Genomic DNA, 16,107 nt, shown 5'->3' on the forward strand with positions numbered 1-16,107 from the left:
CCCTTCCCATGGCAACCATGGTTTGAAGAAGATATGGGGCAGCAGGCCAGTTAGGAAATCCGAAATGTGACTAGAAGGCACTGGGTTTCTTTTGAAATGATGAAAAGATTGAGGCATATGAAAAAAAGCATCTAGGACACAAATGCCTGTCATCATTTTGGGACGCTGTCATTTGACCCCGTCACAGATCTTGAGGGTTATCCACCTGGACCCAGTGATTGCACTTCTGGGAATCAGTCTATGGAGAAGCTGGGGGACCCTGTTCTTCGGCCTTATATGGTCTCAATGGTAAAATCAAAACTCTGGAAACAACAAAAGTGCCTTAAAGCAGGGAGGGGAGGAACTAAATAAGGACACATTTTTATAAAAGAAAATATGTCACCATGAACATCATGACTATGGGAAAAATAAAAACTGTTCAAGATAAATATTGTGAAATGGGTAACTCCTGTTTAAAAAAAAAAAAAAGTATATGCGGTGATGCAGTGAGATTTCAAGACTGGTTTAGAATTCTGGGCATGGAAGGACTGAAGTGCAGTAAGCTCTTAACAGGCCCAAGCTCTGCAGGGAAGAGTGGGGAAGGGGCAGACATCAGAAGGAGAAGCATGGACATGGGTCTGGGGGAGGTGAGAGGCTGGACCTGTGGCTGGAGGGTGAGGAAGCAAAAGGAGCAGCCTCTAAACCCCAAGACACACCCAGGTTGCAGCTCCAGCCTTGTCCTCTGTGAGCACCTGCAGGAGGCTTCCCTGGGTCCCGGGGCACTGGGGCTCCTCCCAGGGCATCTCATGCAAGTCCCTATCAAGCAGAACAAATGTCGTCTGTCTGTGTGTCATGCACTGCACTAGAAGTTTCTTCCCTTCAACCCTACGTTGTGGTTCCTTCCATGATTCCCAACCTACAGGTAAGGGCACCAAGGTAGGGGAGTCATTCTGCAGTGAGGGAGCATCATGCATGGTCAAGAATGCAGACCACTCCCTGTGGCCCGGCAGGCTCTGTCCAGGTCCAGCTCTCTCAGCACTCCAGGGGGTGCAGAAGGAAACATGGAAATCTCAGTTTCTATTCCTAGGCGGAACCTATCAGACATAAAGAATTCCTCATATTTAAGACTGACAGGAGCACTGGTGGCCTCTGTGGCCACAGTGACAGTTAAGTTTCAACAGGTTGCAGCTTTGTAGAGGCCTAAGTAGATTTTTACATTGATTTATCTAGTTTTTACTAAAATAACACTTCTAAAGGAGATAGTGGGTTTAAAAGATTCTGCAGATAATACGAGTAACACAAGCACAGCAAACACGAAACAGCACAGCTGACACTTTCTGACTCCTGTGGGATCTTCATTTTAGTCTCAGATGTGACTAAAAATTCAGACAGACCTGAAAATTAGGGAGGAAAGAAGGATGTAGGCAGGAAGGAGGAAGGGAGGCAAAAAGAGAGAGGTAGGGAAGGAAGGCAGGAAGGAAGCGAATTACTAAGAAGAATACTGAAGTATCTTATTTACGTGTGCTATGGTTATGAATAAGCCTCTCCCTAAGTGTATGTTTTACCTTGAGATATTATTGATTGGTCATATATGCCACAATAATTAACAAAACATTTAAGAGCTAAGCATCCACCCGTGATATAAAGGCTTTCCTCACCAGTTTTTCTTTCTGTGATATTTAAATTCATAAAATATTGAAGGAAAATGTTCCACAAAATTTCACTCTTCTTAATAATAAAAATTAAAAGTATTACCAAGGTTTTCAAAATGCCATTCACGTAAAGGGAACACCCACTCTTCCTGTCGCATGTGTTTAATTGTAAATCAGTAAATACATTGGAGGTGAACACTCATTATTTCACTGACAAGTGTGCTTGGTCCATATTCCCACAGCGTCTTCCTCCCTGCCCTGAGAGTCCAGTGAGCTTATGAATAGTTCAATTTATCCGTACAAGATGCCATACAACTAGTAAACAACCAGATTAACCCAGTGAATGATTAGAGAGACAGACATGAACATAAGAAGTCTGGGCTTTTTTGACAATTTCTCTCTATAATCCAAAAAAAAAAATTATTTTATTTTTCTTTTCCAAGTGACCCAGGATGGCAAAACTACCCCTGGAAGCAGCACCTCCTTCTGTCTGTAGGGAAACTGACTCATGCCAGCTGACAGCTCTCAACTCTCCAAATGATTAGCTTCCAATATAATATTTGGACTTGCTATTCACATTTAAGAAGGTAGTGACAACTGTGGTGCCTGACATAGCTGCATTCAAGTACGGTGCTTTAGTTAGCAGCAGGCCTGTAAACCTACATCCTGACTCATGCAATCTGGGGAAAAGGGGCTTAGGAAATTCCTTCTTGTTCTACACTGGCCCAGGGAAGACTGCTGTCTCCCAAAACTTCCTGGAGGAAAGGTGCCTTTTGGGGGTATAGATGTTATTTAATTCTGTGGTCACTCCAAAGCTATGGCAGAAACATCTCATGCAATCCCTCTCTAAGTGAGAAAAGCCATTACCATTTTTGACAGATTTGTTCCAGGCATTTAACCATTATTGTTACTTCTTGGGAAACCATGCAAACTGTTCTGATTTTTCCATTTTAAAGATCAAAGTCTTGGTGCCAGGTGCAGTGGCACACACCTATAGTCTCAACTACTTGGGAGGCTAAGGTGGGAGGATCACTTGAGCCCAGGAGTTCCAGACCAGCCTAAGCAACACAATGAAACCCTGAATATATATATATGTTTTATTAAATATCTATGTATTATTATATGTAATATATGTCTATGTATGTATATGTTACATATGTATATTATGTGTAATATATGTATTATTTTATTAAATAATAAAATATTATTTATTTTATATTAAAAATATAGCTGGATGAATCTTTGGAAAGGTCCAGCACATCGTTCAGTTAGAAAACATTTATTAAGCAACTACGAGTGCCAGCAACTGTCCCGGGCACTGCTGGTATAGAGGTGGGCAGGAAAGATACAAGCACTCACAGATCTCAACGTCCATGGGAGAGACAGAGAAGCATGCATAACAAGTTGGGAGAAGTGTCATGAAGAAAAGCTTCAGAGTACAGTGAGGGCGGGTGGGGGGAACATGGAACAGAATTGATGCTGAGGGATCTAGGAATCCGCTGCAGAGACGCCGTTCATGTCGAGACTTGAAGAATGAAAATAGGAGACAGCCAGACAAGAAAAGATGCAGTGACCGCATCCTTTGGCTTTAGAAAACAGCTCCTATTCATCATGTGTGTTTATTAGGCTGCTTTTTGTTTGTCTCTTGCACTGTAACTTGCTCTATTAAAATGCAGTGGGAATTGATGGACTCCAGTCCTGATGATGCATGGAATACAGAGCATCAACCACAAAGGCATGGGCTCATTTAAAGAACTTGACTAACGATCAGAAACCCTAGGTCTAAGTAGAGCTCACCATTTACGACCTTTGTGGTTTGGGGTAAAGAAATTGGCCTATGTGAGCCTCAGCTTACTCAACCTTAAAATAGGAATAATAAGTTACAGAGTTTGGGGGGAACCAAATACATTCTATGTATAAAAGCATTTTGTAATTTATATTTATGTTTCACAATCTTTTATGACTATTTATTCCAGACAAAACTTGTGATGGGGGCTATCTACTTGGGACCACACTGATTTATCACACAAAAGATTGCCTTTCCTCCTGCATCACTAACCCAAGGAATCAATTCCAAAACACAACTGAATGTTCAGACTTTGACTTTTGCAGATTTTTTAAAATTTTAACTTGCAGCACTTCATTTTTTGAAAACCTGTGACATTTTATATAAATAATAGCAATGTAAAATTAGGGCTCAAATACTGCCCACACAGAGAGCCAACCTCAAGAACCCCAAACACGGCATGCCTTAGGTTGGGTCACACAACACAGCGACATCCTCCTGGAGGAAACGCCTATTTCTGCCTGTTGTTAAGTGTACTCTATAAAGAACCCACATGGAGTGGTCTCATCCACCTCAGATCCAGGTAGAAAAAAGTGGGACCTGGGGGATGGGAGCTCACCAGGTGTCTGCAGTGTTCCCGTGCTAAACCCTCTCACATCACGGATACCCAGCATGGGGCCAGAGGCTCCAGACAGAAGCAGAAAGAGGAGGGCATCTCTACCTGAAGAATTACAACCAGCAATCAACCACTACTGACAACTGCTTAAACACCTCATGATTCTGAATTAAAGACACCAAGCTTCTCAACTGTAAGAATGCTAAAAGAGGCCAAGCACAGTGGCTCACGCCTGTAATCCCAGTACTTTGCGGGGCTGAGGCGGGCGGATCGTGAGGTCAGGAGATCGAGACCATCCTGGCTAACACGGTGAAACCCCGTCTCTACTAAAAATACAAAAAAATTAGCCGGGCGTGGTGGCGGGCGCCTGTAGTCCCAGCTACTCGGAGAGGCTGAGGCAGGAGAATGGCGTGAACCCGGGAGGCGGAGCTTGCAGTGAGCCGAGATTGCACCACTGCACTCCAGCCTGGGCAACAGAGCGAGACTCCGTCTCAAAAAAAAAAAAAAAAAAAAAAATTAGCCAGGCGTGGTGGCAGGCGCCTGTATTCCCAGCTACTCAGGAGGCTGAGGCAGGAGAATGGTGGGAACCCAGGAGGCAGAGCTTGCAGCGAGCCAAGGTAATGCCACTGCACTCCAGCCTGGGCGACACTGCCAGACTCTGTCTCAAAAACAAAACAAAACAAAAAATGCTAAAAGAATGCCATTTCACTTAAAGGACAATTGTCACCTGTCAGGCCTGTTAAGTTCAGTTATTGGCATCTAGTATGCTACCAATCAGAACTCAAATGTAAATAAAAGTGCACGCTCCTCCCCTTTACCCACATCTCCTCTCCTTTACCCACATCTCTTCATTTAATGTGGAATGGCCAACAAAGCATAAATAATTAAAGCACGCTTCAGTTTTCTCAGTACCTCTTCTAAGGTGGTGTCTGAGATCCCATATCCCGTCAGGTGCAGCTGATGCAGGTTCTCATCCAGGGCCTGGAAGAGCCCTTTCAAGCAGGCCTTGTCTGTGTCCTTTGGAATGGTGTAGGTCAGCTCACTTCCACTGCTGTCTTTGAGAAATGCTTGTGGAATATAGGTCTTTATCAGGGATGTAATACAAGCCATGTCTTTCAGATCATGGGCCTCCAGAACAGAAGGCTATCGATAAAAAAAAGGAAAAAAGAAACCAGTAAGGAATGTTAATCCATATATACATCAATTGATTCCATGTACATCCATAAGCAAATTATTTCAAAACTCCATTTCAAAGCTTAAATGAAATATCAGAGTTAAGCAATAGGCATCTCAATGATATCTTCTATTTTTTCTTTCTTTTTAAAAAATATATATCTGCAGGGATAAACCTGGTGAGGCCACACCCACATGCCCCCCAACATGCCCATCTTAGCTACTGGGCCTGCGGTGGCCAGCCTCCAGGGGTTTGTATTCATGAAGTGACCCCCATCCACTGGCAGAGTCACAAAGAGATCCTGGGCCTAGCATTGAACAGCAGAAAACTGGGTTGAAGGGAGTCTTAAAGGGGAGACAAGAATTCTCAGCCAAAGAAGAAAGGAGCCACCTGGGGATAATGACATTCACGCTGAATGAGAGAGGAAGCAAACAGGAACCTTGGCTCAGAGGTGAGGGAAGACTTTTCATAGGCCACCAAGGGCCAAATACAGTCATCAAGAGTGGAGAGGTGACTTCCCACACACCCTGAATCCCAGCCCCAGAGTCACCGCTTCCTGTCCCCGGTTGACACAGGTAATGTGACTACAGATGTGACACAAGTTCAGCCTCTCAGGCCAGACTCCACTTGCTCTATCCCCTCACTACTCTCCTGTATTCTGGCAAAGTTTTAGCCTCTAGGAGGGTAATATTGTTCTCAAATAAATATTTCTAGGCCGGGCACGGTGGCTCACTCCTGTAATCCCAACACTTTGGGAGGCCGAGGTTGGTGGATCACCTGAGGTCAGGAGTTCGAGACCAGCCTGGCCAACATGTTAAAACCCCATCTCTAGTAAAAACACAAAAATTAGCCGAGCCTGGTGGCATGTGTCTGTAGTCCCAGCTACTCGGGAGGCTGAGGAAGGAGAATCGCTTGAACCTGGAATGGGAGGTTGCAGTGAACAGAGGTTGTACCACTGCACTCCAGCCTGGGCAACAGAGTGAGACTCCATCGAAGAAAAGAAAAGAAAAGAAAAGAAAAGAAAAGAAAAGAAAAGAAAAGAAAAGAAAAGAAAAGAAAAGAAAAGAAAAGAAAAGAAAAGAGAGAAAGAGAGAAAGAAAGAGAGAGCAAGAAAGAGAGAGAGAGAAAGAAAGAGAGAAAGAGAGAGAGAAAGAAAAAGAGAAAGAGAAGGGAAGGGGAGAAAGAAAAGAAAAGGAAGGAAGGAAGGAAAGAAAGAAAGAGAGAGAGAGAGAAAGAAAGAAAAGAAAAGAAGTTTCTAGAATACCTAGGTCATATACTTCCTGGCCCTGACACTCACAGCAGCTCCTGTTATCTATCAGGTAATTCTGACTCCTCATGTATTTTCTCCTGGCAGTCAAAATGCATGCTTAAGTTCCCGGAGGCTTGCTCCCTGCACAGGCCTGGGGGCACTTATTTTGGCATGTGGGCCATTGTGCACAGAAGGCCTCCACTGAGACGTTATTACTATGTAACTGTCACCACTTGTTTCTTATGCCACAGACAGGAATGGGACTTCAGTGAGATAGAATGGTTGCACTCCTTACCTGCCTCGTGAGTGTCAGGCGGAGCCCCTGGCCATATGCCTCCTTCAGGCAGAAGGGAGGACCGCAGCACCTGAGCCTCCCGTGCTGGAGGACGGCCACGCGGTCACTCAGCGCTTCGGCTTCATCCAGGTGGTGGGTTGTGAAGATGATCGTACGACCTGGGTCCAAGCACAGGGTGCATCAGCACCAGGAGGACAAAGGCCCCAGGAGGACCTTCCCTCCTTTCCTCAGGATGGTAGATCCAGGGCACAATTTAAAGATCCTCACCAATTTTCAAACGGAAAAAAAATTGAAATGCGTCCTGCAGGAAGGACTTAGTCAAGGCCACTTTGCCAATTCGAGGCCTTGAAACTCTTTCCTCTACAGTAGTTTCTACGGATCTCCCATCCCCACCCCCATGAACCAAAGTGGGTGCTCTGCCAGGCACGGAGAGTGAAACTGAGGGCAAAACACAGAGTGCTTGTGAACTTCTGCCTGTTCTGTCTTTGAAGCAGATCACTGAATGGAGAGAATAAATTTAAAAAAAAAAAAAAAAGCTGGGTGGGTATCTCTCTCCTCAGATACTAAAGTCCTCTTCTTCATCCTTTTTTTTTTTTTTTTTGAGATGGAGTCTTGCTCTGTCTCCCAGGCTGGAGTGCAGTGGCAACCTCCACCTCCCGGGTTCAAGCGATTCTCCCACCTCAGCCTCCAGAGTAGCTGGGACTACAGGTGCATGCCACCATGCCTGGCTAATTTTTTTTTTTTTTTTTTTTTTTTTTTTTGGTATTTTTAGTAAACACGGGATTTCATCATGTTGGTCAGGCCGGTCTTGAATTCCTGACCTCCAATGGGTCACCCACCTCGGCCACCCGAAGTGTTGGGATTACAAGTGTGAGCCCTCCGTGCCTGGCCCTTCTCATTCTTCTTTGGATGATAAGGGAGAAGATGTCAATGTATGTAGGGAGAAGGCTATGTTTTATGGAAGCGCAATTGAATAAGAAAATCATAGCACTGAGTTAAGGCAGAAATCAATCATAAAAAAGAGGTCTGAAATGGCCATGGTATACATTGATACCCTTTGGAATCAGGGATGATGTAACCACACGTATTCATTATTCCAAGTAGCAGCATCAGAACATGCAATGCCTTCATGGAAAAGCTCACAGTAGCCATGACCCATAGAGAGGATAGTATGTTGTGGGTGACGGGCACAGGGAGCCAGGGTGGAGGGTGACTTGGGTGTTCCTGGCAGGAAAGTCATCAGTGAGCCCAGTGGGCATGGCCTCTTTTGGCAGAAACCAATATTAAGTTCAAATGTTTTCTCTAAGCATTCTAGCATCTTGTCAAGTTTTACGACTTTTGCTTGGAAAGAAGAAGCCTCAGATTTAGCTTTAGCAGAGCAGAAGCCAAAGAAACTAGAAGATATTTTGGTGAAGTGGATTCAGTTATGTAAAAAGATGTTGCTGCTTTTCGCTTCGACACACCCCATTGGCTTTCACTGAGCCCCATTCAACCTGTTCCATTTTATTAAACAGAAAGAAAAGCATTGATTGATTCTTGTTCCAAAGGTAAATTTTCAAAGAGAGAAGGCTAAACATGTCTTTAACTCTACTCAAGTAAATGTTTGAGGTTGTGAATACACTAATTACCCTGATTTGATCATTACACAACGTGTTCATGTGTCAAAACATCACACTGTAACCCATAATTGGAATGTAGATGGAGCTCAAGGCCATCATGCTTAGCAAACTAATGCAGGAACAGAAAACCAAACACCACATGTTCTCACTTATAAGTGGGAGTTAAGTGATGAGAACACATGGAGACACAGAGGGAACAATACACACTGAGGTCTACTAGATGGTGGAGGGAGTGGGGAGGGAGAAGATCAGGAAAAATAATGAATGGGTACTAGGCTTAATACCAGAGCAATGCAATAATCTGTACAACAAACCCCTGAGAAACAAGTTTACCTACATAACAAACCTGCACGTGTACCCCCGAATTTAAAATATAAGTGAAGAAATGTGGGGGTGGAGCCAAGATGGCCGAATAGGAACAGCTCCGGTCTCCAGCTCCCAGCCCCAGCGACACAGAAGACGAGTGATTTCTGCATTTCTGCTTGAGGTACCGGTTTCATCTCACTAGGGAGTGCCTAACAGTGGGTGCAGGACAGTCGGTGAAGCGCACTGTGCGCGAGCCGAAGCAGGGCGAGGCATTGCCTCACTCGGGAAGCGCAAGGGGTCAGGGAGTTCCCTTTCCTAGTCAAAGAAAGGGGAAACAGACGGCACCTGGAATATCGGGTCAGTCCCATCCTAATACTGCGCTTTTCCAACGGGCCTGGAAAACGGCACACTGGGAAATTGTGTCCCGCACCTGGCTCGGAGGGTCCTATGCCCACAGAGTCTTGCTGATTGCTAGCACAGCAGTCTGAGATCACGCTGCAAGGCGGCAACTAGGCTGGGGGAGGGGCGCCCACCATTGCCCAGGCTTGCTTAGGTAAACAAAGCAGCCAGGAAGCTCGAACTGGGTGGAGCCCACCACAGCTCAAGGAGGCCTGCCTGCCTCTGTAGGCTCCACCTCTGGGGGCAGGGCACAGACAACCAAAAACTCAGCGAGAACCTCCACAGCCTTAAATGTCCCTGTCTGACTGACAGCTTTGAAGAGAGTAGTGGTTCTCCCAGCACGCAGCTGGAGATCTGAGAACTGACAGACTGCCTCCTAAAGTGGGTCCCTCAGCCCTGAGCAGCCTAACTGGGAGGCACCCCCCCAGTAGGGACAGACTGACACCTCATTCAACCGGGTACTCCTCTGAGACAAAACTTTCAGAGGAACTATCAGACAGCTGAATTTGTGGTCTCACGAAAATCCGCTGTTCTGCAGCCACCACTGCTGACACCCAGCCAAACAGGGTCTGGAGTGGACCTCTAGTAAACTCCAACAGACCTGCAGCTGAGGGTCTTGTCTGGTAGAAGGAAAATTAACAAACAGAAAGGACATCCACACCAAAAACCCATCTGTACATCATCATCATCGAAGACAAAAAGTAGACAAAACCACAAAGATGGGGAAAAAACAGACCAAAAAAACTGGAAACTCTAAAAAACAGAGCACCTCTCCTCCTCCAAAGGAACGCAGTTCCTCACCAGCAACGGAACAAAGCTGGATGGAGGATGACTTTGATGAGTTGAGAGAAGAAGGCTTCAGACAATCAAACTACTCTGAGCTACGAGAGGAAATTCAAAACAATAGCAAAGAAGTTAAAAACTTTGAAAAAAAATTAGAAGAATGGATAACTAGAATAACCAATGGAGAGAAGGGCTTAAAGGAGATGATGGAGCTGAAAGCCAAGTTTCGAGAACTACGCGAAGAATGCAGAAGCCTCAGTAGCAGATGCGGTCAACTGGAAGAAAGGGTATCGCTGATAGAAGATGAAATGAATGAAATGAAGAGAGAAGGGAAGTTTAGAGAAAAAAGAATAAAAAGAAATGAACAAAGCCTCCAAGAAATTTGGGACTATGTGAAAAGACCAAACCTACGTCTGATTGGTGTACCTGAAAATGATGGGGAGAATGGAACCAAGTTGGAAAACACTCTGCAAGATATTATCCAGGAGAACTTCCCCAATCTAGCAAGGCAGGCCAACATTCAGATTCAGGAAATACAGAGAACGCCACAAAGATACTCCTCGAGAAGGGCAACTGCAAGACACATAATTGTCAGATTCACCAAAGTTGAAATGAAGGAAAAAATGTTAAGGGCAGCCAGAGAGAAAGGTCGGGTTACCCACAAAGGGAAGCCCATCAGACTAACAGCTGATCTCTCAGCAGAAACTCTACAAGCCAGAACAGAGTGGGGGCCGATATTCAACATTCTTAAAGAAAAGAATTTTCAACTCAGAATTTCCTATCCCGCCAAACTAAGCTTCATAAGTGAAGGAGAAATAAAATACTTTACAGACAAGCAAACGCTGAGTGATTTTGTCACCACCAGGCCTGCCCTAAAAGAGCTCCTGAAGGAAGCACTAAACATGGAAAGGAACAACCGGTACCAGCCCCTGCAAAAACATGCCAAATTGTAAAGACCATCGAGGCTAGGAAGAAACTATAGCAACTAACGAGCAAAATAACCAACTAACATCATAATGACAGGATCAGATTCACACATAACAATATTCACATTAAATGTAAATGGGCTAAATGCTCCAATCAAAAGACACAGACTGGCAAACTGGATAAGGAGTCAGGACCCATCAGTGTGCTGTATTCAGGAAACCCATCTCACGTGCAGAGACACACATAGACTCAAAATAAAGGGATGGAGGAAGATCTATCAAGCAACTGGAAAACAAAAAAAGGCAGGGGTTGCAATCCTAGTCTCTGATAAAATAGACTTTAAACCAACAAAGATCAAAAGAGACAAAGAAGGCCATTACATAATGGTAAAGGGATCAATTCAACAAGAAGAGCTAACTATCCTAAATATATATGCACCCAACACAGGAGCACCCAGATTCATAAAGCAAGTCCTCAGTGACCTACAAAGGGACTTAAACTCCCACACAATAATAATGGGAGATTTTAACACCCCACTGTCAGCATTAGACAGATCAACGAGACAGAAAGTGAACAAGGATATCCAGGAATTGAACTCAGCTCTACATAAAGTGGACCTAATAGACATCTACAGAACTCTCCACCCCAAATCAACAGAATATACATTTTTTTCAGCACCACACCACACCTATTCCAAAATTGACCACATAGTTGGAAGTAAAGCTCTTCTCAGCAAATGTAAAAGAACAGAGATTATAACAAACTGTCTCTCAGACCACAGTGCAATCAAACTAGAACTCAGGATTAAGAAACTCAGTCAAAACCGCTCAACTACATGGAAACTGAACAACCTGCTCCTGAATGACTATTGGGTACATAATGAAATGAAGGCAGAAATAAAGATGTTCTTTGAAACCAACGAGAACAAAGACACAACATACCAGAATCTCTGGGACACGTTCAAAGCAGTGTGTAGAGGGAAATTTATAGCACTAAATGCCCACAAGAGAAAGCAGGAAAGATCCAAAATTGACACCCTAACATCACAATTAAAAGAACTAGAAAAGCAAGAGCAAACACATTCAAAAGCTAGCAGAAGACTAGAAATAACTAAAATCAGAGCAGAACTGAAGGAAATAGAGACACAAAAAACCCTTCAAAAAATTAATGAATCCAGGAGCTGGTTTTTTGAAAAGATCAACAAAATTGATGGACCGCTAGCAAGACTAATAAAGAAGAAAAGAGAGAAGAAACAAATAGATGCAATAAAAAACGAAAAAGGGGATATCACCACCGATCCCACAGAAATACAATCTACCATCAGAGAATACTACAAACACCTCTATGCAAATAAACTAGAAAATCTAGAAGAAATGGATAAATTCCTCGACAAATACACCCTCCCAAGACTAAACCAGGAAGAAGTTGAATCTCTGAATAGACCAATAACAGGTTCTGAAATTGTGGCAATAATCAATAGCTTACCAACCAAAAAGAGTCCAGGACCTGATGGATTCACAGCTGAATTCTACCAGAGGTACAAGGAGGAACTGGTACCATTCCTTCTGAAACTATTCCAATCGATAGAAAAAGAGGGAATCCTCCCTAACACATTTTACGAAGCCAGCATCATCCTGATACCAAAACCTGGCAGAGACATAACCAAAAAAGAGAATTTCAGACCAATATCCTTGATGAACATTGATGCAAAAATCCTCAATAAAATACTGGCAAACCGAATCCAGCAGCACATCAAAAAGCTTATCCACCATGATCAAGTGGGCTTCATCCCTGGGATGCAAGGCTGGTTCAACATACGCAAATCAATAAATGTAATCCAGCATATAAACAGAACCAAAGACAAAAACCACATGATTATCTCAATAGATGCAGAAAAGGCCTTTGACAAAATTCAACAACCCTTCATGCTAAAAACTCTCAATAAATTAGGTATTGATGGGACGTATCTCAAAATAATAAGAGCTATCTACAACAAACCCACAGCCAATATCATACTGAATGGGCAAAAACTGGAAGCATTCCCTCTGAAAACTGGCACAAGACAGGGATGCCCTCTCTCACCGCTCCTATTCAACATAGTGCTGGAAGTTCTGGCCAGAGCAATCAGGCAGGAGAAGGAAATAAAGGGTATTCAATTAGGAAAAGAGGAAGTCAAATTGTCCCTGTTTGCAGATGACATGATTGTATATCTAGAAAACCCCATTGTCTCAGCCCAAAATCTCCTTAAGCTGATTAGCAACTTCAGCAAAGTCTCAGGATACAAAATTAATGTACAAAAATCACAAGCATTCTTGTACACCAATAACAGACAAACAGAGAGCCAAATTATGAGTGAACTCCCATTCACAATTGCTTCAAAGAGAATAAAATACCTAGGAATCCAACTTACAAGGGATGTGAAGGACCTCTTCAAGGAGAACTACAAACCACTGCTCAATGAAATAAAAGAGGATACAAACAAATGGAAGAACATTCCATGCTCATGGGTTGGAAGAATCAATATCGTGAAAATGGCCATACTGCCCAAGGTAATTTATAGATTCAATGCCATCCCCATCAAGCTACCAATGACTTTCTTCACAAAATTGGAAAAAACTACTTGAAAGTTCATATGGAACCAAAAAAGAGCCCGCATCGCCAAGTCAATCCTAAGCCAAAAGAACAAAGCTGGAGGCATCACGCTACCTGACTTTAAACTATACTACAAGGCTACAGTAACCAAAACAGCATGGTACTGGTACCACAACAGAGACATAGATCAATGGAACAGAACAGAGCCCTCAGAAATGATGCCGCATAGCTACAACTATCTGATCTTTGACAAACCTGACAAAAACAAGAAATGGGGAAAGGATTCCCTATTTAATAAATGGTGCTGGGAAAACTGGCTAGCCATATGGAGAAAGCTGCAACTGGATCCCTTCCTTACACCTTATACCAAAATTAATTCAAGATGGATTAAAGACTTATATGTTAGACCTAAAACCATTAAAATCCTACAAGAAAACCTAGGCAATACCATTCAGGACATAGGCGTGGGCAAGGACTTCATGTCTAAAACACCAAAAGCAATGGCAACAAAAGCCAAAATCGACAAATGGGATCTCATTAAACTAAAGAGCTTCTGCACAGCAAAAGAAACTATCATCAGAGTGAACAGGCAACCTACACAATGGGAGAAAATTTTTGCAACCTACTCATCTGACAAAGGGCTAATATCCAGAATCTACAATGAACTCAAACAAATTTACAAGAAAAAAACAAACAACCCCATCAACAAGTGGGCAGAGGACATGAACAGACACTTCTCAAAAGAAGACATTTATGCAGCCAAAAAACACATGAAGAAATGCTCCTCATCACTGGCCATCAGAGAAATGCAAATCAAAACCACAGTGAGATACCATCTCACACCAGTTAGAATGGCCATCATTAAAAAATCAGGAAACAACAGGTGCTGGAGAGGATGTGGAGAAATAGGAACACTTTTACACTGTTGGTGGGACTGTAAACTAGTTCAACCATTGTGGAAGTCAGTGTGGTGATTCCTCAGGGATCTAGAACTAGAAATACCATTTGACCCAGCCATCCCATTACTGGGTATATACCCAAAGGATTATAAATCATGCTGCTATAAAGACACATGCACACGTATGTTTATTGCGGCACTATTCACAATAGCAAAGACTTGGAACCAACCCAAATGTCCAACAACGATAGACTGGATTAAGAAAATGTGGCACATATACACCATGGAATACTATGCAGCCATAAAAAATGATGAGTTCGTGTCCTTTGTAGGGACATGGATGAAACTGGAAACCATCATTCTCAGTAAACTATCGCAAGGACAAAAAACCAAACACCGCATGTTCTCACTCATAGGTAGGAATTGAACAATGAGAACTCATGGACACAGGAAGGGGAACATCACGCTCCGGGGACTGTTGTGGGGTGGGGGGAGGGGGGAGGGACAGCATTAGGAGATACACCTAATGCTAAATGACGAGTTAATGGGTGCAGGAAATCAACATGGCACATGGATACATATGTAACAAACCTGCACATTGTGCACATGTACCCTAAAACCCTAAAGTATAATAAAAAAATAAAAAAATAAAATATAAGTGAAAAAATCAAAACAATAAACATATGCAATTATCAGGTGTCAATTAAAAACAAAATACAAGTAGAAAAAATAACAATAATAGAGGAGACACCTTAAAAGACTAACACTTTCAATACATTAAAAAAACAAAAAAAAGATGCATTTACAAAGAAACTATGGAACGTAGACCCAAGAGCAATAGAGCTTGAAGGTCCACAATGACCAGTTCTTGCACATATATGTCCCTGTCCCCAAGCCCAAGGCCAAGCTCCTTGCATGTTAGACCTTTGAGGCTAAGAAAATTTGCTTAATTCCTGATCTAGGATTAAAGGCAGTTTAGATCATCTGATTAGAGCTATCATGTAGTTCAGATGATACGTTCCCATACAATGAAGTCTAAAAATAAAAGTCAACTAGAATCTAAATTCCCAAAAGAGAAGCAAAGAGTAGAACGGTTGTTGCCAGGAGCTGGGGAGGCAGGGAGCAGGGAGGGAGGAGAAGGAGGGAGATGTTAGTTAAGGGATACAAAGTTTCAGTGACACAAGATGAACAAATTCTAGAGATCTATTGTACAGCATGGTGACTACAGTTAGTAATAATGCATTATATACCAGAAAATTGCTGAGATTAGATCTTAAGTGCTCTCAACAACAAAAAGGTAAGTATGTGAGGTGATGCACATGTAAATTAGCTTGATTTAATCATTCCACAATGTATACGTACATTTGTCCCTTGGTATCTGTGGAGCATTGGTTCTAAGACCCCTGAAGATACCAAAATCCCCATGTAAAATGGGGTAGTATTTGCACATAACCTAAGTACATCCTCCCATATACTTTAAATCATCTCTAGATTACATATAATACCTATTAATAATATAATGTACATACTATTTAAATAGTTGTTATATTGGGAGGCCGAGGTGGTGGATCACCCGAGGTCAAGAGTTAGAGACTACCCTGGCCAACATGGGGAAACACTGTCTCTACTAAAAAATATAAAAATTAGCTGGGCGTGGTGGTGCACACCTGTAATCCCAGCTACTTGGGAGGCTGAGGCAGGAGAATTGCTTGAACCCAGGAGGCAGAGGTTGCAGTGAGCTGAGATTCCACCATTGGGCTCCAGCCTAAGAGACAGAGCAAGACTCCATCTCAAAAAAAAACAAATAGTTGTTATACTCTATTATTTTTATT

At 42.9% G+C, this 16,107-nt stretch overlaps 1 protein-coding gene across 1 annotated transcript in view; it reads right to left on the reverse strand.

The window, feature by feature from the left end:
* ABCA13 (ATP binding cassette subfamily A member 13) overlaps window positions 1-16,107 on the reverse strand; it is a 514,266-nt gene that overhangs the window by 235,297 nt on the left and 262,862 nt on the right. The window contains exons 40-41 of the mRNA XM_055294536.1: window positions 6,752-6,909; window positions 4,946-5,176 (exon numbers count right to left, since the gene is read on the reverse strand). Coding sequence (XP_055150511.1) covers window positions 4,946-5,176; window positions 6,752-6,909 — 389 coding nt within the window. The remainder of the gene's footprint in view (window positions 1-4,945; window positions 5,177-6,751; window positions 6,910-16,107) is intronic.

Source organism: Symphalangus syndactylus, chromosome 9 (assembly GCF_028878055.3).
Source record: "Symphalangus syndactylus isolate Jambi chromosome 9, NHGRI_mSymSyn1-v2.1_pri, whole genome shotgun sequence".
Classification (NCBI taxonomy): domain Eukaryota; kingdom Metazoa; phylum Chordata; class Mammalia; order Primates; family Hylobatidae; genus Symphalangus; species Symphalangus syndactylus.